Genomic DNA, 23,666 nt, shown 5'->3' on the forward strand with positions numbered 1-23,666 from the left:
TTAAAAGAGCACTAAGGGAAGGAAGAGGAAAGCAAGGGGGAATGCTGCTTTCTCCTGTGCTGCAAACTAAAGGAAGAAGTTCAACAGCGCTTTCACCAGGCTCAGCTGCTTCTGAATCCAAGTTCTCAATGGTTGGACAGCTCAGGCCAGATGCTGAAAGGATCTTAAATGTCTTTCATCACAGTTAAAACTCTGGCCTCTTCCCTCCATACCTTCATCCCTAGAGCTGTCTGATTCACCAAATCTTTTGCTTTTGAAATATGCACACGTTGGTCCTTCACTACAGGTACTAACACGGCCCCTATCACCACGGCAAACTCTGAGCAACTCCCATGATAGCGCTCCTGTGCAGTAGGGAAGGTTTAGCCCCAATTTCATAGGAAGAAGGGGAAAAAACCCATTAAAAAAGGAAAGAGATTAAACAATTTGCCTCAAAAGCAAACGAATTCTTGAAACACACAGGGACACAGACTACATGACCTGAAATCCAAGCCAGTGCCAGCATCACATGATGGTGAGAGGATCCCTGCCCTCTTGCTTTCCGTCTCCTCCCTCCAGTTTGCAGTGCCTGACTCATCTGGAAGGGGCAGTGCTCACGGTTTGCAGTGACATTTAAAGATGGCTCCTACTCTGAGGAAAGCTTTCGCTTACTGTAACTGTAGTGGTATAAATATTACATGATGTTTTTGAAAGAAAAATCTTAAAGCACAAATGCAATGCAATACTTCCTCATTAGGGGAAAAATACTTCCCTAAAATGAATGTCAAGTGACGAGGAAAAACCCCCCTTTTAAAGAAGTGAGATTTGGGAAAGCATGGAAGAGCCGACCATAGGGAAGCTACCTGTACAAAGCATCTCCAACTGCGTTAGGACAAAGGCCGCAAAACAGTGAAACAGGATTTAAAATATCTCGACTTTGCTTTGGACAGAGCAAAATCTTTTGTAATAACAAGAGATTTAAAAACTCACAAAGTTAATTTCAGAGCGCTCCAGCCTTGCCTAGGTCAGGGATTTGTCCCAGTCACAGGGGTAGACCTCCCCTAACTGCATTTTCAGTACAAACCATGGCTTTGCCATGGTACACTGCAGGTTGTATTTAGACAGCTACAATTATGGGCAAAACTGAGGGAAATCTCCACTGCCGACAAGGGCTAGCAACCTTAACTGAGTGAGACCTGGGTCACTGAAGGTAACTCCTTCCTCCTGAGTCACACAGAAACCACAGGGCTGGAGGACGGAAGTAGGAAAGGATAGCTGGATGTTTTCTCTCTCTTTGGCAAGGCCTCGGAGCCCCATTCAGGGAAGACTTGGGGTGCACCCTTCACAGGCCACAGACTGGAAGCAAGGTTCACATTAACCCAGTGCCCCAGGATTATACAGCAAATCCACTGTTCAAACAGATAGCAAAATGAAAATCTGTTTACATTTAGCTGTTTGCTTTTGCAAGACCTTTGCCTTGTTAGCTCCTTACAGAATAGAAGTCTCTAGTGCAACAACAGCAACTGAACAAAGCAGGGCTCAGCATCGGGCACTCAAAGCAAGCAAGAGTTTTCATAAGGGATCAATTAATTCCTAACTTTTGCATCAAAGACAGAGATAGCAGAGCCAGCATACTCGTTAGCTGGGTACAGACCACAAAAAAAAGTTATGTGCTGCCAGTGTTATGGAGAGCGTTAATTTGGTTTCACATGTAAGGTCCTCCTTAAAATAAGCGTGAGAAAACTGTACTTGTTATAAATGACTTATCATGCAAACTCCTCGCATAATCAATCATTCATGCTGCCATCCTGTAGGATTACAGGACTGTGGTTCAAAATCCAACGTGTGAGAAAACCCCAGAAAATGCTCCTTAAATTCTTCTGCAATCCAGTTCCCGTGGAAAACAACGAAAGTCTTGTTTCCGCCTGCTTAAAATGGCAACTGGATTGAATATACCTCAAATGTATCAGAGTCACAACCGCTACAAATCTTGCAAAACGAATTTCCTAGGATTTAAACAGTACTTGGTCTTTATAAAAATGTTTTGCTACAATGATCAAATCATCAAAACACTACTAGGGAGCAAAAATTCTGTGTTGTAGGCACCAATCAGTTCAAGGGACCAAACCACAGAAGCGTGACTCAAGCGTCCCTGGGGCTCAGAAGGAACCAACCCAGACGGGATGGTTTTGCCTCACACAGGCATCATTCTAGAGAATTTTATGCATACATCAACCCCCCGAACCGCAACCCTCTGCACGTCAAAACCATCTGAACCTACAGGCCGCAGAGCAAAAGCAAGGCAGATGTAGTCTCTTTAACTAGCAACTAGAAACTCCTTCAGGCTGGATTCACAACGGATCTACCACTTCCCTTCGAAAAAGGCCTGAAATGAAAGACGACTGCTTTTCCACCCTCCTTCACCGCACCTTTGAGATGCACAAAGAGCCGAGATACTTCTTGTTGTCAGGCCTCTTTCGTGTTTGGTTATTTGAACAGACAGACATGGAAGTTCTTGCCTATCTCGTTAGACTTTCTGACTCACTTCAGAATGAAGTGGAACGTGATGGCAAAAACTGAGATTTATAAGCAAGCACTTTCAAAGGGAGGTTACCATTTTGCAGCCGGGCGAGTCACAGTGGTGACCTGCAATAAACGTGAAGCGGCACCTTGGTGTCCTTCTGGGAAGGACTGCTACTATGCCGCTACCACACCGCTACCGGTCGTGACAGCGGAGGCCGCCTCCTTCCTTGTACCTCAGGCGAGACACCTACTGATGCATCAAGAGTAAACGTAGTTCCAGGCAAAGGCTGTTTCCTTACTCTGGCTATAATCCCTGCTCTCTCAGCCTGCAGGCTGACCGCAGGGGCGGGCCCGGCCTGCCGGAGCCCCTTACCCCGCAGCTCACGGCAGCCCCCGGCCGCGCCGCTCCCCCAGGGCCAGGCGCCCCGCCCGCACCCCCGCCGGAGCGCGGCACGGCACCACCCCCTGGCCCGCCCCGCCGTGACGCGCCCGTCGCTCCGCCTCCCCGCCGCCCAATGGCGGCGGCGTTTGGAGCCGCCGGGCGGCGGCGCAGCCAGTGAGAGCGCGGCGCTCTCCGCCGGCCGCAGCCTCCGCGCCCCGCCCCGCCCCGCCCCGCCGAGGCGGCCCCGCAGCGGCGCGGAGGCTCCTTCCGCCGGGAGCGGAGAGGAGAGGCGCGGCCGGCGGGAGGCAGGTGAGGGGCGAGCCCCGGGGTGGGGGGCCGGGCTCGGGTAGAGCCGCTCGCTGTCAGCCTGTGCCGCCGCTGGGAGTGGGGCGGCGGGCAGGGTAGCGCAGATACGGTCGGAGACCGGGCCGCCGCTGGGCCTGGCGCAGCCCCCGCCGTGTCCCTGCGCTCCCTGCCGCCTTTCCCGGCGGCTCCCGAGTGAATGGGGCCGTGGGGAGGTGCCGGCGCCTCTGCGCAGACACCCCCTGGCGAAGGCGTGCGGGGGGGGTGTCCGCGGGGCGTTTTCGGGCAGCGGGTTTGCACCGCCGCCACCGGAGACCTCGGCCTCCGTTGTGCGGGGGAGTGGGCGCCCTGACCGGCCGCCATGTCGGCCCGAGGGCCGGCCCCGCCGGCGAGCAGCCCCCCGGCCCCCGCGCAGGCGGCGCCCCCGCCCCGCGGGGCTCTTAAGCCGGTCGGGCCTCCGTGCCCGGTTGGAAAGGCGGCGTGCGCCCTCCGCTGCCGGCAGCGCGGGCCGTTCCCGGGGGCGATTTACGCTTTGTGAGGTTCGTAGAGCGGTTTGAGAGGTCCCCGCGGGTATAAAGCAGTGCGTACGAGCGTGGGGTGAGCTTGCCGTTATCCGTTGTTCGTTGGAAATGGAGGCTAAGCTTGTCTGTGTGCGTTTTCTCTTGGAGCACGGTAGGTCCCGGGGTGGTTCAGCCCCGCGGGATCCTGCCACGGCCACGGTCTGAAGGCAGGGGCACGTCCCCCCTCCTGAGGAACTTCACTACTTTTATAATGTGCAGGGAGTTGGGATATTTTTCTGGAATTTTGTAGCAGTCGGTGTTACGCCAGGCAGCCGGAAATTTTAATTGACAACATAGCATCTTCATTTAAGTAGTTTTAGTTCTATCAGAAATTGCTTGGCTGAGCTGAGGGATGAGGAAGAATTAAGCAGGTGTGGGTCTGATTTTCTCCAGTCCCCTGCAAATACTAGGCGACTTCTGCATTCACTGAAATGCATGGGAGCCACAAACACTGAGCATCCTTCAAAATCAATCAACATCTGTCTTCATCTTCAGCAGCGCAACCAGTGCAAAGGGGCCTCAACTGAAGTCTTAAAAGTAGTTTATAATCCCAAATGCATTTGGGATTTTCCCATAATTCTCCAAACACTCTGTCTTAAAAGTTCAGAAGAAGGAATATGCAGAAACTCTCACTTACCTTGGCCACCTTGAGTATTTTAATCCAGTTGCATCTGCCTGGATTATTTTAATTCTGTCCCATCTATATTTTTCCTAACTTCATAATCTCTGGAACTTTCACTACCTCTTTCTGGACTGTTCCAGGTACTCTTCTGCCTGCCTGGACTGTGATTCTAGGTATGGGCCTTCATTTGTGTATTTGCCCAGCTTTAACACACCCAAGCATCACTTTTCTATGTATCTGGCTAGGTAAATATCTTCATTGCATTATCCATAATGTTTCCTTTACTCCAGACTCACTGGCATTCTGGTTGCTTAAGATTAAATGCATAATATTTTCCTTTGTTATAAAGACTGTTTTGCAGAATTTTAAGTGCTAATACTGAAAGGCTTATTTTCATGGCCTTTATTTCCTCAGTGGTACACACGTTATAATTTTCATGTCATCTTCACTTGGTTCCATTCCATTTTTTCCACATTATGTCCTTCTGTACTATCCTACTTTTACTAATGTAGAAAGGCAGCATATAAAGAAGATAAATGGCTGGTCCAAGAGCAGACAAAGGCCATAATATATGCCTTCATACTCCCAGCAACAATGGAAAAGAAAAAAAATAAAACCCAAAAGTAAAAACTAGAGGATTCATCACAGTTATGCTGCCACAACTAATAGGAGAATTTTGCTTGTGACCTTCCCCTGGCCTTGGTCATTCTCGGCTGCTATAAATTTTCTTCTCATTGTTACTTGTTAGTTACCTCCTGGATCCAGGTTTTTAAGTACTTAGCAGCAGCAGTTCTAGGAATCAAAGAATTCTGCAACATCTTCCCTGGGATCCCATGGGAATTTACTGTGCTGTTCTTTGACATTGGCCTAGCTGTTTCCAGATTCTCTGCAGTTTCACTTCCACCGTTCAGACACGCTGTACAAGTTAATCCCTCTGTACCACCACTTATTATCAGTCAGAAAGCAGGCAGGCAAGTTTCCTTAGGCCCTTGTGTTGAAAGCACAGTTGCTGTTTGACAATGAAGAAGCAGTGTTCCATGATGACTCCAAGCCACGATTTCTCTTTTCTTTCATTGCGTTGGATCGGAGTCCTCTTTTCTACCTTTTGCCACCTGGTCCCCCACTGCACAGCTACTAGAATTGGAGGCAAAGTTCAAAATACTCATCAGTAGTTCTGACTGTCAGACATACAGAACAACTGAAATTTCTTCAGTTTACTGGCACCCAGAAGGCCAAGTGACAGAAATAGGCTGGCCTTTCTTGACTTCTAAAAGGACTGGTGTACGCCTACCTCACATAAAATGCTGATCCCTCCATGAAGGGTGGGGCTGCAGTGCCCAGAAAATGGCAGGTTAGTGATAAAACTGGAATGGAACTCAACCAGGTCTCTGCTGTCATACCACACTCTATGTATACTTAAATAAATATCATACCTATGTATATTAAATAAAGATCAGATCCTAAAGTGGTCACCAGAATGCTTTGGAAAGAGGTTTCCTGGCAGCGGTAGGTAATATGTCTGTGGTGGGTTGACCCTGGCTGGATATCAGATGCCCACCAAAGCTGTTCTATCACTCCCCTCCTTAGCTGGACAGGGAAGAGAAAATATAACAAAAGGCTTATGGGTCAAGATAAGGACAGGGAGAGATCACTCACCAATTACTGTCATGGGTAAAACAGACTTGACTTGGGGAAATTAGTTTAATTTATTACCAAGCAAGTCAGAGTAGGATAATGAGAAATAAAACCAAATCTTAAAACACCTTCCCCCCACCCTTCCCTTCTCCCTGGGCTTAACTTTACTCCTGATTTTCTCTACCTCCTCCCCCACAGCGGCACAGAGGGATGGGGAGTGGGGGTTGGGGTCAGTTCATCACACATTGTCTCTGCTGCTCCTTCCTCCTCAGGGGCAGGACTCCTCACACTCTTCCCCTGCTCCAGCGTGGGGTCTCTCCCAAGGACTGCAGTTCTTCATGAACTGCCTCACCATGGGTCCTTCCCACGGGCTGCAGTTCTTCAGGAACTGCTCCAGCATGGGTCCCTTCCACAGCGTGCAGTCCTTCAGGAGCGCACTGCTCCAGCGTGGGTCCCCCACGGGGCCACAAGTCCTGCCAGAAAACCTGCTCCATCGTGGGCTCCTCTCTCCACAGGTCCTGCCAGGAGCCTGCTCCAGCACGGGCTTCCCACAGGGTCACAGCCTCCTTTGGGCACCCACCTGCTCTGGCGTGGGGTCCTCCCCGGGCTGCAGGTGGATATCTGCTCCACCGTGGGCTGCAGGGGGACAGCCTGCCTCACCATGGTCTTCCCCATGGGCTGCAGGGGAATCTCTGCTCCGGCACCTGGAGCATCTCCTCCCCTCCTTCTTCACTGATCTGGGGGTCTGCAGGGCTGGTTCTCTCACATGTTCTCATTCCTCTCTTCTCCAGCTGCAATTGTGCAGGTTTTTTTTCCCCTTCTTAAATCTATTATCCCAGAGGCACTACCACCATCGCTGATGGTCTCAGCCTTGGCCAGCAGTGGGTCCGTCTTGTAGCCGGCTGACACTGGGTCTGTCGGACATAGGGGAAGCTTCTAGCAGCTTCTCACAGAAGCCACTCTTGTAGCCTCCCTGCTACCGAAAGCTTGCCACACAAACCCAATACACTGTCCATGGATTAAAACTAGACATGTGCTTGTGGAGAAGCTCTCTTTCACATCTTTTCCTTTGCACCTCTGTAGCTAGGTTGGCATACACCAAGAGGAGGCCGAGAAGGAGATATCGTAAGATATCATGGCTTTGTGGAACAGAGATGAGCGGTGTATGTAGCACCACCAGCATTACCAGCTCTTGAGAGTGAAACCGCCTGCTATAAAATGGTTCATGCTACTTCATCTCACTTCAGTGTTGACTCCTGCCAGAGCTGTCCTATTAATGTTGTGAGCTCTTGTAGGATGGGCAATAGTGTGCCGCTAGCAAGGTCTTTCATGTGGTTTTTCAGAGCCATCTAAGAGGTGTAACTGCACAGCTCTGACTGAAGGAGATCTGTCTGCCAGCTTTGCATGGACTCTTTTTAAAAGATCATTCTTTACATCTTTATTTAATTTGACTGATGATGGCTCAGAGCAGGACTGATCTGCAGTAGGTTCAAGATTCATTTTTTAAAACTGTCATTTCCATTAATGCCTCCTTTTTGCCTTTCAGACATGGCCATGCCCAGTTCCCTTTTGTGGGCTGTTGACATTTTTGGGAGGGTTTACACTCTGTCTACTGTTGGCCAGTACTGGGAGCTCTGTAAGGACACACAGCTGGAATTCAAACGGGTCTCTGCTGTCAAACAGTGCTGCTGGGGAATAGCCTGTGATCATCAAGTATACACCTACGTGTTCTCGGCTGACCTTCCTATTAGGTACCAGGAAGAAACCTATGAGAATCAGGTATGACATGTTACGGTACCTCTATCACACCGCCACATATTTGTGGCAGAAAGGAATGATAGCAAATCCATACATCAGCTGTCTCTGCATGTTCTTCTCACATCAAGATTGTTTGGTTTTATTTGTTTTCATTTCCTACCTGCTGTTTCTGAAGAGTATATATGTGCCAAACAGCAGGTTATTCTTTTAATATTTTAATTCCCAAAGGAAGGTTATACTTCCCTACTCTTACCAAAAGCAATGCTAGTGTGTACTTCGGCCTGTTTTATGTAAGCCATTGCAGACTGCAACATTCACCCTTTTCACCTGATGTTTTCCTTTCCTTAGTGACAAATACACAATCCCCTTCAGAAAATGTCCAGTGTAACCTCCAGGCAACAAAGATACATTATCAGAAATACACTATTCTTAAGAAAATGCTATTTTTTAGAGTTTCAGAGACCTCTAATAAAGGCATAACTCTCCATTAAAGTACAATGTTTCCAGCTTTTTTGCATAGGAGTGTTAAGATGATCCTTCCTATATGATGTACTTCAAAAGGATGTCTTTAAAATAGTATTTTAAAGGAAATTTATCTATTTTGTTTTTAAGTTAACCAAAAGTTATTTGAGAGAGAAAACTGAAGGATTTTCTTGAGCACGTTTCTCTGATTTCTAACGAGCAATGGGATAAATATAAGTTGAGAAAAGACATTAACTTATCTGCATGGGTAAAAATACTACAAATTAATTTTATACATTATTTAACATTGATACAACTTTCCAGCCATTTAAGAGTGTTCCTTTTGTTATGTAAAGATGTTCTCTAAAAATGCAAAACTTTAAATTTTATTTTATTGTTATTTTAAAACTTTTGTTTTGTTTGTTCTAGGCTATGAAAAAAATGGAAAGCAAAATACTAGAAAGCACAAAAGGAAATATTCTGCAAGAGCTAACAACGACAAAATTAAACTCAAATAGTTTACAGATAATGTGCAAAGCAATTTTGCCAGATTCCTAGTAAAAGTAAATAATATTTTGCATAAAAATTATAGAAGGATTTTTGAACCAGTCATTTTCCACGTACCCTAAAATGTAAGACAGTATTATATGACAAATTTTGCCAGTATGTCTAGAGCAGGTAAGCGTGTGGGGAAAAAAAGAAAATTCACTGCTGCATTGGCAAAAACCCTAGTAAGTTATTTGTTCTGTAACTGATTAAAGCCAGATTTGGAAAAAAACCCCTCTTGGTATAACACAAGATACAGAGAAGATTTACTGATATAGTTATCTTGACATAGTTTCTGGCACAGAAGCTATGCTATTTTTCTAGTGTAGGCAGGATACTAATCGTCTTTCTCACAGGGAGTAGATTAGAGATCCCAAGGCCATCTATATAGCATTATCCTAATGCTGCAGTATCATGATGCCATACATCACCAAAGAAAAAAAGCACTGTTAGTAGTAAAATACATCATCAGTTGCTCCTATTTATGTAGCTGAAAATGACTTCATTGGGACTAGCTCTGCAGTCAGCCTTTCTTTGATACTTAAAAAAGCTTCCTCCAAGACTATGTTAGGTAGGGGCTTACAGTGTGAACACTTTCTCGTTCACCCCAGGAATTTATTCCTCTTCTACTGCAGAAAATAAGAAATGTGTCATTGATGATTCCCTTTAGATGTCCAATGAGACAATGTGATGTCAAATAAAATATTTTATTTATTATTTCTGGCAGCGCTGGAATCCAGTTGGTGGCTTTTGTGAGAAATTACTGCCCAGTGACCGCTGGCAGTGGAGTGATGTGAGCGGGCTAAAACATCAGCAGCTTGATAGTTTCACACTGCCTTCACCACACTGGGAGTGGGAGTCTGACTGGTATGTGGATGAAAATATTGGAGGGGAACCAACAGAGAAAGGGGTAGGTGAACAACACCAAAAAGAGATCTATTCTGGGAATCCTTACTCTCTAAAATAAAAGGCACTTTTATAGAAGTGTAAAAGGTCTGTAAAAATACAAGGCACTTAAATTCCCATAGCTACTTCTTTCTGGGAAATAGCTCAACTATAATACAACACAAGAAAGGATCTTGTTTGAAGGCTTTTGAAGTCTATAGGAGCTTCTATAGAAGCTTTTTTCTTTTGATCAGGCCACGAAGTGCTGGCAACTGGATGCCATTGTTATTTAAGATCTTTACTATGAAGAAAGTAAAATGCTTTACTGTGTCTTGTTTGTTCTGTGTGTATCATGGAGAGGAATTTGGACAAGAGTCATAAATCATTCATGGAATTAGCTGATCTGTTAATCAGGGCTGTTGAGACATGCACAGTAACTTGTGCTGTATTTGTAGGAGTGACTCTTGTGCAGAATTGCTCCGAGTTATGATTTCAAGCTTTCCTTTGGTCCTGATTTTCATACAAGAAAACCTCTGTTTGCAGGGCTGGACTTATGCCATAGACTTCCCCAGCACCTACACAAAGGATAAGAAATGGAATTCTTGTGTCAGACGCAGAAGGTGGATCAGATACAGGAGATACAAATCACGGGACGTTTGGGCGAAGGTTCTGAATATCTGATTTTCTGAAATGATCAATTATAAGCGCAGAGAAACTAATTTTTTTATCACTGCTTTGTAGGCTGGATTCCTTGACTTCCAACGTGTAATTTTTGCAAGCATAAATGGAAGGCTGGGATTTTTCATAGAAACCTGTGGTAATAAGATGCCAGATCTCATAGCAATGCAGTTGGAGATAGATGCTCAGCTCCTTTGCAAATTTCAAACCAACTTTTTAACTTCCTTTGGTTGTTTGACAAAGCACTGTCTTTCGAGGTGGCACCTGTCTAGCATCATTCACCAGCTGTGTCCTTTATCTGGATGAATAACTGTCCTTTAATAATTGTTGTTCCATCCTAAGAATGTACAAAAACTTTTAATTTGTGATGTTCCAGCTTTCCAATTCAAAGAACGTCTGTATGCACTGTTCTGTGAGTAAAAATTTCCTTTAGTTAGGGGATGAAACACAGACTTCTTTGTGCTGCTTCAGCAGCGTTTCCCCTCTCTCTGCATGTAGCAGCCTTGAATGAGAGGAAGAATCTCCATGCTCAGCCACTTTAGTAAGCGATACGTAAACCAATCTGCAAGAAACAAGTTAGGCCACCAGCCAAATCACCTATCTATTTGCACTGTCTTCTCTTCTCAATCTTCTTTCTCTTTGCTTCAGATTGTATCACATGATGATCCAGATCAGTTGCCAGACCCTTTCAATGACATCTCCATTGGAGGATGGGAAATCACCGATGAGCCTCTTGGCCGTTTATCGGTATGGGCAGTTTCTTTACAAGGAAAGGTATGTGCGTGTTCCCTAAGTTTTCTAATATAAATTACTACTGAAAAGAAGTTAAATGCTTTTAAAGCAAGGCAGGTTTGTTATGGTCTTGTGTTGGTAAGGAAATACGCTGTTTGTGCATCTGGCAGAGGATGTAAAAGCTGTTTTGGGACTACATTATGTAACAATTTGTGTTGTAAATGGAAGGGTTTAGTATCTCATAGGGTTCCTGTTTCACAGAAGCCTTAAACCTCTATAAACAGGTGAATCTTAAAAACTCGGGATGAGTAGTGTCTTATATCCTGAAAAATGCCCAGAATGCAGACTATGGCACTGGTAACAAAGAGAAGGAGCCTTAAAACCTGATAAAGATTCTTGCAAAGCCTTGTGCTGTGTCTGTGGGGCGGAGAGTCAGGAATGATTCAAGGAAGAGTTTACAAAATGGTTTTCTAAGACTTGTTGATCAGAAAACGGTAACCTCCTGACTTGGCAATGTGGAATCTAGCTCTGGAATGTTTTCATTTTATTTTCTATTGAAAACTAAACTTTCTTTTTTGTTGTTGTTTTTAGGCCTACCATAAGGCCTCTTTTCTTTTGCTCAGTGCTGTAAAGATTTGATTCTTGCTTTCCTTTCTTCATCCTTAAAGCATGTATCTGACATTCCTTTGTCTCTAGACAATTTCTAACTTGTGGTCTCACAGGGAAGAAGGTAAGACTTTTAACAGATAGTCTGAGATTTCAGTCACACTTGGCACTGCCTGGAGAGGCAAGTAATCTTGGTTAAATTGTTTAAAATAAAATTCCCTATGCCTTATACCTCCCAGTAATAAGTGACAAGCATCCCACTCTACAGGCTTACTTGACTGATACTGTAAAATGCTTTCATCTCCCAAGTAAAAGTCCCCAGAGAAATAGAAGTATTTCTAAAAATGAGGATTTAGCACTCAGCAGTCATGTTTTGGAGCACTTGTACAACTACCGCAGGATGCTTTCTATGTTTGACCTTCCTATTTTGACTGATCTATAGAAAAGTGCACAGGCTGTAGGACCAAGACTAGCAAATGGACTGGATGTCACTGAAGGCTGCACAGAGAATGGAATTTTTTACCCATATTGTGGCAAGCTCTGTTCAGTGAAAGTGAGGTTGGGCTATCATCTAACAGTGACATTTTTGTGTTATATATTTGTTCATTCTTTATTTATATAACATGCCCTGAAGTACACTGAAATGTTTTTTAAATGTTGAAATATACACAGAACTTGCAGCAATAGGTTACTATACCCAATCCAGATTTGCTTCCATCATAAAAGCTAGTCTGTAGAAAAGCCTCCTCCCTTAGTACATAAGGAAATACTCTTCAACTGCATAATCAACATCAAAAAAAACCTTTAAAGGTCAGAGTGCATACACTGCATAAAAAAATCCTGTTGTTAAAGGAGGACTGTTCTTTCCAGTTTGTCTTCATGCTTGTCTCAATGGTTTCATTGTTGTAGCAATATTTTTCTAAGTTTTTGGTTTTTTTTTTAAACTTGTCTAGGTATGGTACAGAGAAAATGTCTGCCATCACAATCCAGAAGGTTCCATGTGGTCCTTAATCACCACTCCTGGTGAAGTTGTACAGATCAGCTGTGGACCATATGACCTCCTTTGGGCAACTCTTTGGGAAGGGCAAGCTATTGTGAGAGAAGGAATTGATAGGAATAACCCTCAAGGTAAAGTTTGTTAAATTTAGCTGTAAACCCCTTTGAATTGTATAGTGTTGAATAAGAACCTAACCTACAATGCCTTCTGGGTTTTGTTTCTTGCAGGAATTTCCTGGAGTATTGTGGAGTCTCCAAGCTCTGAAAATGGGATTATGCATGTCTCTGTGGGTGTTGATGTGGTGTGGTGTGTTACAAAGGATAGAAAAGTAAGAGGTGTCATGCTCTGGTTCTGTTTTTTTCTTCCCTTTTTTCTATCTACTTTTCTCAAACAGGCATGTAACTTTCATAGGAAACATTGGTGATTTGGACTCACTATCCCCATGGTTTGGGGAATTACAGTTCTCCTTGCTGTGTATGGGAATGCCCTGTGGTTTGTGATATACATAGTTGCGTTTAATTTAAGGAAGACTTTCTGCTTTTCTCTTGGAAGGAATTTTCTAAATCCAAGTCAGACAGGTGTGGAGGTGGGTGGGGATGTAATAAGGGGCCTACTTCTAAAGGATATTAAGCATCAAAATTGAAGGGACTCCTAGCTGCTCAGTCTTGTTTCCACATGGTCTGAAGGTTACATCAAAAGCGGCATGAGGAATATTTTCACCTACACTTTTCTATATGATCCTATTTTTTGTCTTCCTACTGTAACTCTTTCTTCTTTATCAGCCTTTTAATATAGGGGGGGTTTATTTATTAAGTGACGTATCTGTTATGTGTATGTGTGATTACTTTCTTACTGGGGTTTTAACTTAGAATCATAGACTATCTCAAGTTGAAAGGGACCCATTAGGATCATCGAGTCCAACTCCCTGCTCCTTGCAGAGGGTCTTGAAAGTCTTGAAGTCTCAAAGAATGTGCCAGAGTGCTTTTGTGCTGGTGGCAATCAAATCCCTACATATTGAATTCAAAACCATAGATGAATTCTGTGCGTGTATAGCAGTTTTAAGTAATTGAGTTACTCTGGTTTAATGAGTTACTACTTGTCAGCTGAGCCATGGTAACAGACTGTGTCCAGCCTGCTACATCTGCCAAATAAAACCACTACAATAAATGTAGATAAGCTAGCATGTTTTTCTTCAGATCTGCCACAAGATAGTCAAGTACACTGTTTGTTATGTGATTCAACCAACAACTTCTAAAGTAGCTGCTTGCCACTATATGCTAAATAAGGATGGAAATTTTTCCAGGTACCCAGCCCACAGACACTTTGGATTTGGAAAGACTAATCTAAGGGGAGACAATTCAAAGAGCTGTACCACTGAAAAGATCCCTCTGACAGTTCCCTCCGTCAGCCCTGCTTCTATTCTAGGGTTTGAACACAAGAACGCTATTTAGAAGCCCGTTCAGAGTGACCAAAAATAGCCGACAATTGACATGTAATAGAAAGTATTTTTCCAATGGCAGAGAAACTAACTCTGTCACAGAAAGTCATAACAAAAAGTCTCCCTGTGCGCTGTTCTGGCTGTAGTTAGTCACAAGGACACACAGTCTGGGTACTATTAAGAGAATTATTTTATCTTTGCCTGATAAAGAAAAAGAACCAAGGAGGTAAGAGACTTCTTAAGGCAATGCGGCAAGTCAGTATTAGAGATTAAGACTAATCCACTCAAGAAACTAAATTCCAGCTGTCTGCTTGCTAATGCAGAAGCAGCAAAATTTAGACTTATTGCTGTTGCAGGTATGGTTTAGAAGAGGAGTGAACTCACATAATCCTTGTGGAACAAGCTGGATTGAAATGGTTGGAGAAATGATGATGGTAACTGTAGGCTTAAATAACCAGGTAAGACAGCTGTATACCAAATATGAGAATATTTATGTTCCACTTTGTAGAGGCAGTATTCATACGTGGTGAGGACTGTCAGCAGTGCCAATATGAACAGCTGAACAAGAGGTCCATGTGCTTGAACTGCTAGGAAGGCATGCGTGGCTGAATTCTTCACCAGAAGATGGACAGTCAGCATGTCACTTGTATGGCACATTCAGCTGCAAATGGTTTTCTCTGGATGGTACAGAATTTTAGACTGCATCTAGAGTATCAGCATTAAGAAAGAACTCAAAAGGAAAAAGCTGTGTCCAGCAGATTTTTGTGCTGTATTTTCCGCCACTGCACCCTTCTGTAACTGGTATCTACCTGCATTCCATGCAATTTCCGTCACAAAGCCTTTTCCCTCCCTAGGTCTGGGGAATCGGCTGCGATGACAGAGCAATTTATTTTCGTCAAGGTGTCACACCAAGTGAGCTCAGTGGGAAGACATGGAAGGCAATTGTATCTGGCCGAGAGAGTGACAGATCTCAGACTGGGAGCTCAACAAGTCTGCTCAGGTACTTATTAAAATACCTGCTCAAGACTTTGTATGCCAAGAGTTTCAATGCTAGAAGATTATTTCTTTACATTCAAGTGGTACAGACAGGGAGAAGTGCGGAAGGCATCTCTAATCATTATGTATGCCAAAAAGCATTCATAGTTTTTGCCATTAAAATTAACAATAAGCAGCAGTTGTTGCACTCGGAGTAGAAACTGAAGCTCCCACTTTGGAATTCACTGCATGCTTGCAGTAAAGTGTGTTTCTCTGGGCTTTACTATCACTATCTGGAATTAGTCTCTAATAAGAGAAAATGTTACCTGTGAAATACCATGAAGGAGTGTCAACTCTACTTAGGAATTATCCTTCTCTTGAATGTCACTATACATTTCCCTTCCTAGAGAGATTAAATCAGTAACTCCCTGCTGACTGCTGGCCTCTTGGCTGTGCAAGACATGCCAATGAAGCTGGGAGTGCTGCAGAAGCTACTTGTTTCAGTCAGAGTGTGCTCTTGAGTAGAAGCCCTCTCTAGCTAAGACAAAAATCATAAAGTTAATAATGGGCTTTAAAAAATCCTATTCATTATTTCATATCCAGAAAATGTGATGTTGCTTCAGTGTTTTCCTGAGAGTTGTAGGCAGCCGACACCACTGATTGTTTGAAAAGATCAATGAAAGATCGTCCTATGTTTCAGATTTACTAGACTGGTCTGCCAGATTTGTGTTTGTTAGACTCTTTTCCCTTGATGACAGAGTTTGACCTTCGAAAAGAAGTCTGCTGTTTCTCTCCTAAAGCTGAAACACTAGGTTGATTTCTGTATGTCTGTGGTCTTAGGCCTGTGCTAATTTATAATGTTTTCAATGATAGTTAATTAATTATCTATTTGTCCTTCAGTGCTGGCTGTTTCTTTACTGATGATATTCAGAACCAAACGCACGCGATCATTCAGGGTGATGCAGATACTTCCTCTGATACAGACCTTCCAAGTGTACCCATGAACCTTGCCAACACTCTCCCAATGGGAGCTGCAGCCAGCAGCAGTGGTAAAGGCTCAGGCAACCAGACAGCAGAAATATGTGCAAATTTGACTGTGGATCCCCTGGACTCTGATCAAGGAGAAGCTACTGTTGCTTCGACTAGTAATGAGAAAGCTAATCTTGAAATGCATAAATCTACAAACCCAAATCCTTCTGCAGAACTGCAGTGGACAAACATTGACTTGAAGGAGGCCCAAAAGCATCCAGTCCTCTCCGTCAGCACCTTTGCAGAAACATCCAGCCTGTCTTCCCTTGGCATGTTCTCAGTGGGAGCTGAAGAACAGTACGAAGCCGATGAGCACCCACTGTGGGCCTGGGTGTCTGGGGGAGGCTGTCTTGTAGATTTGCACAGCCCATTGAAATGGTTCACTGTTCCATCAGGTACTATCCAGTCACCACAACAGACCCTAATTCCCAGTGCTCCCAAGAAAAATGTTGGTTTGGGGGTTTTTTTGAATAAAACCATGGTGCAAAACTTCTGATAACCTATCTACTCTTATTGCAGTTTGTTAATACACTCCATGTCTGAGGATAGTGCTGCATGTATTTAGCTGTACAGCACTTTGGGATTGAGATATATAAATGTAAAGGTGACAGTTCTCTGATTTTCTGTAAGAATTTTGTAAAATAATCTGTGCTGGATCTGTATCTCATTTTTAATTACACTGAAACTGCTACTTCAGGCAAAACCCATAATATCACTGAACAGTAACTGAAAGCAGTGAAAAGGGCTCTCTTGAGAGATGTAGATGCCACAAATAACTGCCTTGCTCCTACCATTCCTACTGAGACAAAGTTAAGATAGAGAAATTACTCAGAGGCATTGTGAATGGGAGCCCCGCTGATAACTGGATGCAGTTGGAATTTAGATTCCTGAAGGACAGTGGTATATAACAATATTTTCAAAATAAACCATGAACTGTGGCATCCCAGTATTTAGTAACAGGGTAACTCTTAATGTATTGTATTACCTAATTATCTTGCAGTTCAGTGATAAAACTTCCAACAAAGGTTATAGCTTTCAAAGATTCTATATGATCATCTAGTGATCCCATTTCTATGCATCATTTACGAAGTTTGGCTGTAATACATTGATTCCAAAGTATAATAATTAGAGAAATTATGTTAGACTGGGATGATTCAGTCCAGTGTTCAAAGCAGCATCGTGTTTTACCTTTCACAGAACTGTGAAAGCTCACTGGAGTTTATTGGTTTGGGTTCTGTTCTAGGTTTGTCATCCTCTGTGCAATCTCTGTCTCTGTCTATCACTCCAGCACAGACAGCAGCATGGCGAAAGCAGATTTTTCAGCAGCTCAGTGAAAGGACAAAGCGGGAACTGGAGAATTTTAGGCACTACGAACAGGCTATTGAGCAGGTAAGCAGTGAGGACATTTATCTCTTGTCTACTAAACACATCTATCGATACTGGGCATTGATAATACATTTCTGATGTACTCATTTGAACTGTCAGCTTTATATTCTTGTCCTTATTTATGTCTATGACAACTTTCCTGGATTATCAGTGTCTGAGCTCCCTGTAGGAAACTAGAAGCTTACCAAACACGGAGCAGCAATCTTTATCTAAAAATATTAGCTGATAGTTTTGTATAGGAGCAAACAAAGCACTGGTCAGCATTATTTGAGTACACTGAAACCTCAAATTTACAGGGAAATGTTGGCAACAGTGGAACATTGTATGAATTACTCCACCACAAGATGAGGCTTCTTAATTGAAACAATGACTCAAGTAGGTGAACTTTCCCTCTCTGTGACCATTAAGGGATTAATGTAACTTGCAGAAATAGAACAATGATGCAAACATCGATAGCAGCACTTAAATCGCAGCATTTTTGTTTGATGTTCCCTTTGTTATGACTCCTTATGGCTCTTTTCAGATTCATTCACATTTTTGGTCTCTTCATTGCTAATTTCCAAATGACATCTGGAATTCATTTCATTAAAAACACTTGGAGTCCAAGGGTTTGATCAAGTTTAAAAAGATTATGTCAGAAACCTTTAAAGTCCAACCTTTAAGAAGTTGTGTTACAACAGGAGCACACTAGAGTCAATTAGTGTCTGTGTGCTACTGCATTCTTGCAGAGGTGAAATGTTAACACTGTTACACACATGCTATTTCAGCACCCTTCTATCCAGTTTTGTCAGTTTTCATTTTGTCTTCAGCCTCCTGAAAGCTCTGGTATACTCTGTTTCAGAATTAACTAATACGATACAGACTAACTTGCAGCAGGGATTTCTTGTGCTCACAAAAAATAGTATTCAGGAGAAAGAAAGTCATGCGGTTTCCTTACTCCTGTAAATTTGTGTTTGCATTGCAGTCAGTTTGGGTTAAAACTGGAACCTTGCAATGGTGGAGGAATTGGAAGCCTCATAAATGGATGGATGTTCGAGTTGCACTTGAGCAGTTCACTGGGAGCGATGGAATGCGCGACAGCATCCTGTTCATCTATTACATGTATCATGAGGAGAAAAAGGTGTGTTCAGCTTGAGACCCTTGAGAGGGTTACACATGGCAAAGGAAAACCTTTGAAGGGAAAACAGTTTTCTTAAGGGAGGCAAATTATGGTATGCTGTTGTTCTAAGTTTTGGGAACCAATTCAAATGTAGCCCAAGGTACTAGCAAATTGCAAGCTTTTCTAAGCTGTAGCTATGTTAATACTACGTCAGAAATACCCAGTCAGCAACCATCCACATTGCTTAAACCATCTGCTTTGCTCTAATTAGGAATTCTTTTGGAAGTTCAAAATGTTCTTGATTGTAAAGAAGGAGACAAGCTTGGCTGGCCAGGGTCTTCATAAATGGGGTTAATGCATATGGGCAATAGGAATCAGAGGTAGTGCAGGACTGGAGATTGAGCCCCATTCCTTCTGCACCAAGAATTGATTCTTTGCTATTGGCAGGAATGCCTCATTCATTGTCCTGAAGTGCAAAAATGCTGGCTCTGAGGAAGGTATATCTGAGTTTGCTTTAGTTGCAATTTTTTTTTTTTGTCTTGTCTTAGTATATCCACGTGTTCCTGAATGAAGTCACTATTATAGTTGAAGTTCTGAATGAAGCCAAACACTCCTTTGCACTGTATACACCTGAAAGGACGAAGCAGCGATGGCCAATCCGCCTGGCAGCCACAACAGAGCAAGAAATGCATGATTGGGTAATTCTGTGAATTTTTCATTTCAAGCAATATCTGAAATAAAACAAAAGCTAGTCTCTGAAATCTCAGCATTACATTTACAGTATCTAGGCTACTTAGCTATTTTCACAATTTAGGTATTTAAAAAGTTTGTTCAAACTTATTTAGAGGCAGCTGAGGCTTCCTATCTCCTCTGGAGTTTGCATGCTTTACTGATCCACAGTAAAACTGATACTGTTTTTCCTTCCCTTCCTATCTCCAGATACAGATTAGGCTGCAAATGAGTTAGGAGTTTAATTTAGTTAGTCTGTTCTTCTGCATTGGTAGAAGAACTGTTATCTGTTGTCACTGTTGTAGAGGGTCTTATGTATAGGCAGGCAGGCATACATACACTAAAGCAATGGAAGACCTGAAAGATACTTCATAATGATCAGATACTGCAAACCACATTGGTTCCAGTGATTGTGTTAATGATTTCTAAAACACTGAATTCCAGTGCCTTTGAGAAAAAGCTGCTAATTCCCTTTGCTGATTTGCAAGAACCTGCAAAGGTAAAATTTCATTTTGTAATACTGAAGCATCTATGGCAATTTTGTTCTCACTGTAAACAGAAGCTTTTGGTTCTCTGCTACTTTTTTTGTAGCTGTCTTTGCTGAACATGTCCTGTTGTGAAAGCAGACGGATTCAAGGCCCTCCTTCTCACCATGCCATTTGGTCAGTTACTTGTAAAGGAGACATATTTGTTAGTGAGCCAAGTCCTGAACTGGAGGCCGGACCACACCTGATGCCATGTGATCAAATGTAAGAGGTTTCAGAAGCTGTTCTTTCTGCATGGGATGCCATCCAGCAAAGACTGTCTTTTCATGTCAAGTCAGTGGCTTTGATGGGCTGTTGGAGTGTATAGTACGCTGCAGATGTCTGTCAGTGACAAGGTTAATGGCTGCCTTCATATTCATAAGTACATCTGAAGATATTCAACAAATCATATTTTAATTCTTAGATGCTGGACCTATTCATGTGATTTCAAAAGCCTTTCTCATTGAGATCCCCCTTTTTTTGTGAGTGCATCTTTAATGCCATAATTATTTAAATTAAGAGATGGCCTAGACTAAAAGTAAACCTAATCACTGTAATTGTAAGGTATTTTGAGCTTTCAGTTTTATCTGAGTCAGGAAATCTGAAATTCTGAGTCCTCCATAGTCACTACAGTCCAGGATCAGCTCCTTTACAGTTTCTATTACAGCTATGACAATATAGTACTGCAAACTCTTCAAGCAAAAAAATACCAGCCTCAGAACTGGTGGGTTAAAGGCCAATCTTCAATTTAAAAAATACCCCCAGTTTCAAGTTACTTGCACAAAGTGTATTTGAATAATACCCGAGAGATCCTTTAGTCCTTTTCCTTCAGGGTAGAGCACCTTCAACATCTGGCAAATCACAAAGCTGGTGTGCTCTTGCATCTTAAGTTTGGGGGATCCATGACCTAGATGATCTCCTGCCATTCTGATAACTAAAATACTCCTCTGCGATCTCTTTATTTTCCCCATTCTTCCCCAGAAGAATACCATGGCCAACTGGCTGTGTAAAGCCCCAGAAGAGGATTAACCTGCAAAGATTAAGAGAATAGGAATAATTAAAGCCCTTGTTTTTACTGAGCTCCATAGCAAATACATAAATCAATCATTTGTTTTCTTGTTAGATAAAGGCAATTCCTAGATTTAAAAAAAATGAAGATGAAGTTAAAGCTGAGGCAGTTGATGGCCACTAAGATGTAAAGATTCTAGCAAGATCATCCTAACTAGTGTTTAAAAAATAAATAAATTTTTTATATATATATATTTATTTTTATATATATATATATATAAAAAAAACCCACAAGCCTTAAAATAAAAGGAAAGTAAAATAATTCAAAGCTTGAAAATTCCAAATGGAGGCAGACAGGTTCCTTCCAGCTAACTTTTCAGTAGTTGTTCAAGGGGAAGTGCTTTCAACTGGCAACTGCCTTCACTTACAGATTGCACAGAGGTTTAACAAACGAGCGTATAAAGTTGTGTGTCTTTAAGATTGTTGAGTTGTAGGAGGGGAAGGTGTACATTCCTGATGGATGTGGTGCAGAGTAAATGTAAAACGTTGTCCTTTTTCTGGCAGGTTTTGGCGTCAAGTTGGAGGTCATCTTCGACTGATAGAGTGCAATAACCGAGGCATAGTGTGGGGCATAGGATATGATCACACAGCTTGGGTTTATACTGGTGGATATGGAGGTGGCTTCATTCAAGGTATGGACAGTTGGTCTACTGCGGTGTACACATTTCTTACTTATCTTCCTGACTGGGTCAGCTATTCAAGCTATTTCAGCTGTCCTTCCTTTAGCCTAACTAACATGTAGGGTTATACAGTGAACAGGCCACATATCAGGAAGGAATTGGTACTGCAGTTTTATATTTATATTTTCAGCTTAAGAGTGAGAAATAGGATAATAAGCAATATTACTGTGGCTATTGGAATTTAAAATGTAGTGTCTTTAAGCTTTACTATAATCCAAATAATTTCTTTCTCACAGGACTGGCCAGTAGTGCTGATAACATTTATACACAGTCAGATGTGAAATGTGTTTACATCTATGAGAACCAGCGGTGGAACCCAGTCACTGGCTATAGCAGCAGGTTATTTACTCAATTTATTGTATTTGTTTACTGTAATTTTTTACTACTGTCAAATGAAACAAAGGGTTTGTTCTAGCTTTTCAGAATAGTTATTACAGTTACTTTATTTTCAGTCTCCTCCAACATTTATTGTTAACCTGAGATGGAAGGAGCAGAGTTTCTCAATTTTGTAGATTTGTAATTATGAATTCAAAATGCATTTATAGCAAAACATTACAGATTTGTGCTTTGTGAGTGCACAAAGTGTGCCTAATTGCAACATCTTGCATTACTAAGGCCATACAGCAAAGTTCTTATTAGGATCTATATATTCATATACATATTGTACTAAATACATTGGTTCCTTGAATAGTGTATTTGAACAGAACTATTGAAAAAGCATGCACGTATATGGGTGTCTATGCCAGAGAAACTCAAGATTCACCTTCCAATCTTAAATAGTAGTGACGAATATCACTCTACAGAGAAAAGTTTACGTAGTCCTCAAGTTTGGTGTAACTGGACGCAATTGTACAGATTCTTTCCCACTATCCTCATCACTTGCATGGTATTTCTAAATACAGAGATTAATGACAGAAAACTGATTCGTGTATGAAAGCAGGAAGTGCTACAAATAGGCTTTTCTTCCCCCGCCTTTTAAATTCGCTGTTGTAAATGACCTTGCATTCCTTGTACACTGTTTCACCACAGAGGTCTGCCCACAGACAGATACATGTGGAGCGATGCATCTGGCCTGCAGGAATGTACAAAAATCAATACCAAGCCTCCTTCTCCACAGTGGTCTTGGGTAAATTTTGTCTTAAAAGTCTTTTTACTAAGAAGGCAAGGCTTAGCAAGTAGGATACAAGACTTGGGCTCAAATGACCCAGATTTTCTTCCTGGATTTATTGTAATATTTAACCTTGGTTTCCCCACTTATACAATAGCAATAATCTTCCATAGTCAAAAGAATGTTAAGCATTGAGTGGGATTTTTTGTTTAGTGGGACTTAGACTTCTGTTCCAATCCTTTTCTCTTCAACTGAATTAAAAAGACTTGGGAACTTCTGTATGAACTTATATTGTAAGTATAAGAAGGTTTCTAGCAAGTCATTGCACTCCAAAAGGTGGAAGGGAAATAGCAGAAGAGGTTATTTTTATTATACATTATGTGTTGATTGTGCTTGTTATTCTTATCGTCTCCTTTTGACAATAGGTATCCGATTGGTATATTGATTTTAATACTTCAGGTGGAACTGATCGGGAAGGCTGGCAGTATGCAGCAGACTTTCCAGCGTAAGCAGATACCTTCTTCTACCTAAAATTCTAGCAGGCAAATGCCATGCTTAAGTCGTCATTTCTTCTTGTTTGCTATTTTGCACATTAACTGTGCTTTAACAGGGACAAATATGCCTTGATTTCTCCCTTTGTATGGGGATACTAACACTGAAATTTGCCGGGGAGGTAGGGCAGCAAGGTAAACTTAGCAAACTATAGTTTCAAGCATTTTAAAGTCAGCAGGCATGTCTGGTGGGCCGTTACATAGACAGTGCTCTCAGGCTGACACTGACATCAGAAATGCTCTGACATCCTCATGTACACCTATTTAAATCTGTTTTGGTAGGTCCTACCATGGTCACAAGACAATGAAAGACTTTGTCCGACGGAGGCGCTGGGCAAGGTGAGGAACTAAGATATAAATACATGTTTTTAACTTGAATGCTAACTGTTCCTTTAAAGTCTCCTTTAGTTA

General features: G+C 42.4%; 1 protein-coding gene across 3 annotated transcripts in view; it reads left to right on the forward strand.

Annotated features, from left to right (window-relative positions):
• The first annotated feature begins 3,077 nt into the window (after nt 1–3,077).
• TECPR1 (tectonin beta-propeller repeat containing 1) overlaps nt 3,078–23,666 on the forward strand; it is a 28,269-nt gene continuing 7,680 nt past the window's right edge. For 2 of the 3 annotated variants that reach the window (XM_052772785.1, XM_052772787.1), the window contains exons 1-19: nt 3,078–3,193; nt 7,551–7,783; nt 9,498–9,680; nt 10,199–10,321; nt 10,982–11,107; nt 12,625–12,799; nt 12,896–12,996; nt 14,463–14,564; nt 14,961–15,106; nt 15,982–16,505; nt 17,354–17,499; nt 18,461–18,616; nt 19,144–19,293; nt 19,916–20,073; nt 21,421–21,548; nt 21,833–21,935; nt 22,626–22,722; nt 23,130–23,209; nt 23,538–23,594. In XM_052772785.1, coding sequence (XP_052628745.1) covers nt 7,553–7,783; nt 9,498–9,680; nt 10,199–10,321; nt 10,982–11,107; nt 12,625–12,799; nt 12,896–12,996; nt 14,463–14,564; nt 14,961–15,106; nt 15,982–16,505; nt 17,354–17,499; nt 18,461–18,616; nt 19,144–19,293; nt 19,916–20,073; nt 21,421–21,548; nt 21,833–21,935; nt 22,626–22,722; nt 23,130–23,209; nt 23,538–23,594 — 2,786 coding nt within the window. In that variant the 5' untranslated portion in view covers nt 3,078–3,193; nt 7,551–7,552. The remainder of the gene's footprint in view (nt 3,194–7,550; nt 7,784–9,497; nt 9,681–10,198; nt 10,322–10,981; nt 11,108–12,624; nt 12,800–12,895; nt 12,997–14,462; nt 14,565–14,960; nt 15,107–15,981; nt 16,506–17,353; nt 17,500–18,460; nt 18,617–19,143; nt 19,294–19,915; nt 20,074–21,420; nt 21,549–21,832; nt 21,936–22,625; nt 22,723–23,129; nt 23,210–23,537; nt 23,595–23,666) is intronic. The other variant, XM_052772786.1, reaches the window with a different exon arrangement.

The sequence above is a fragment of the Harpia harpyja genome, chromosome 21 (assembly GCF_026419915.1).
Source record: "Harpia harpyja isolate bHarHar1 chromosome 21, bHarHar1 primary haplotype, whole genome shotgun sequence".
NCBI classification, from domain to species: domain Eukaryota; kingdom Metazoa; phylum Chordata; class Aves; order Accipitriformes; family Accipitridae; genus Harpia; species Harpia harpyja.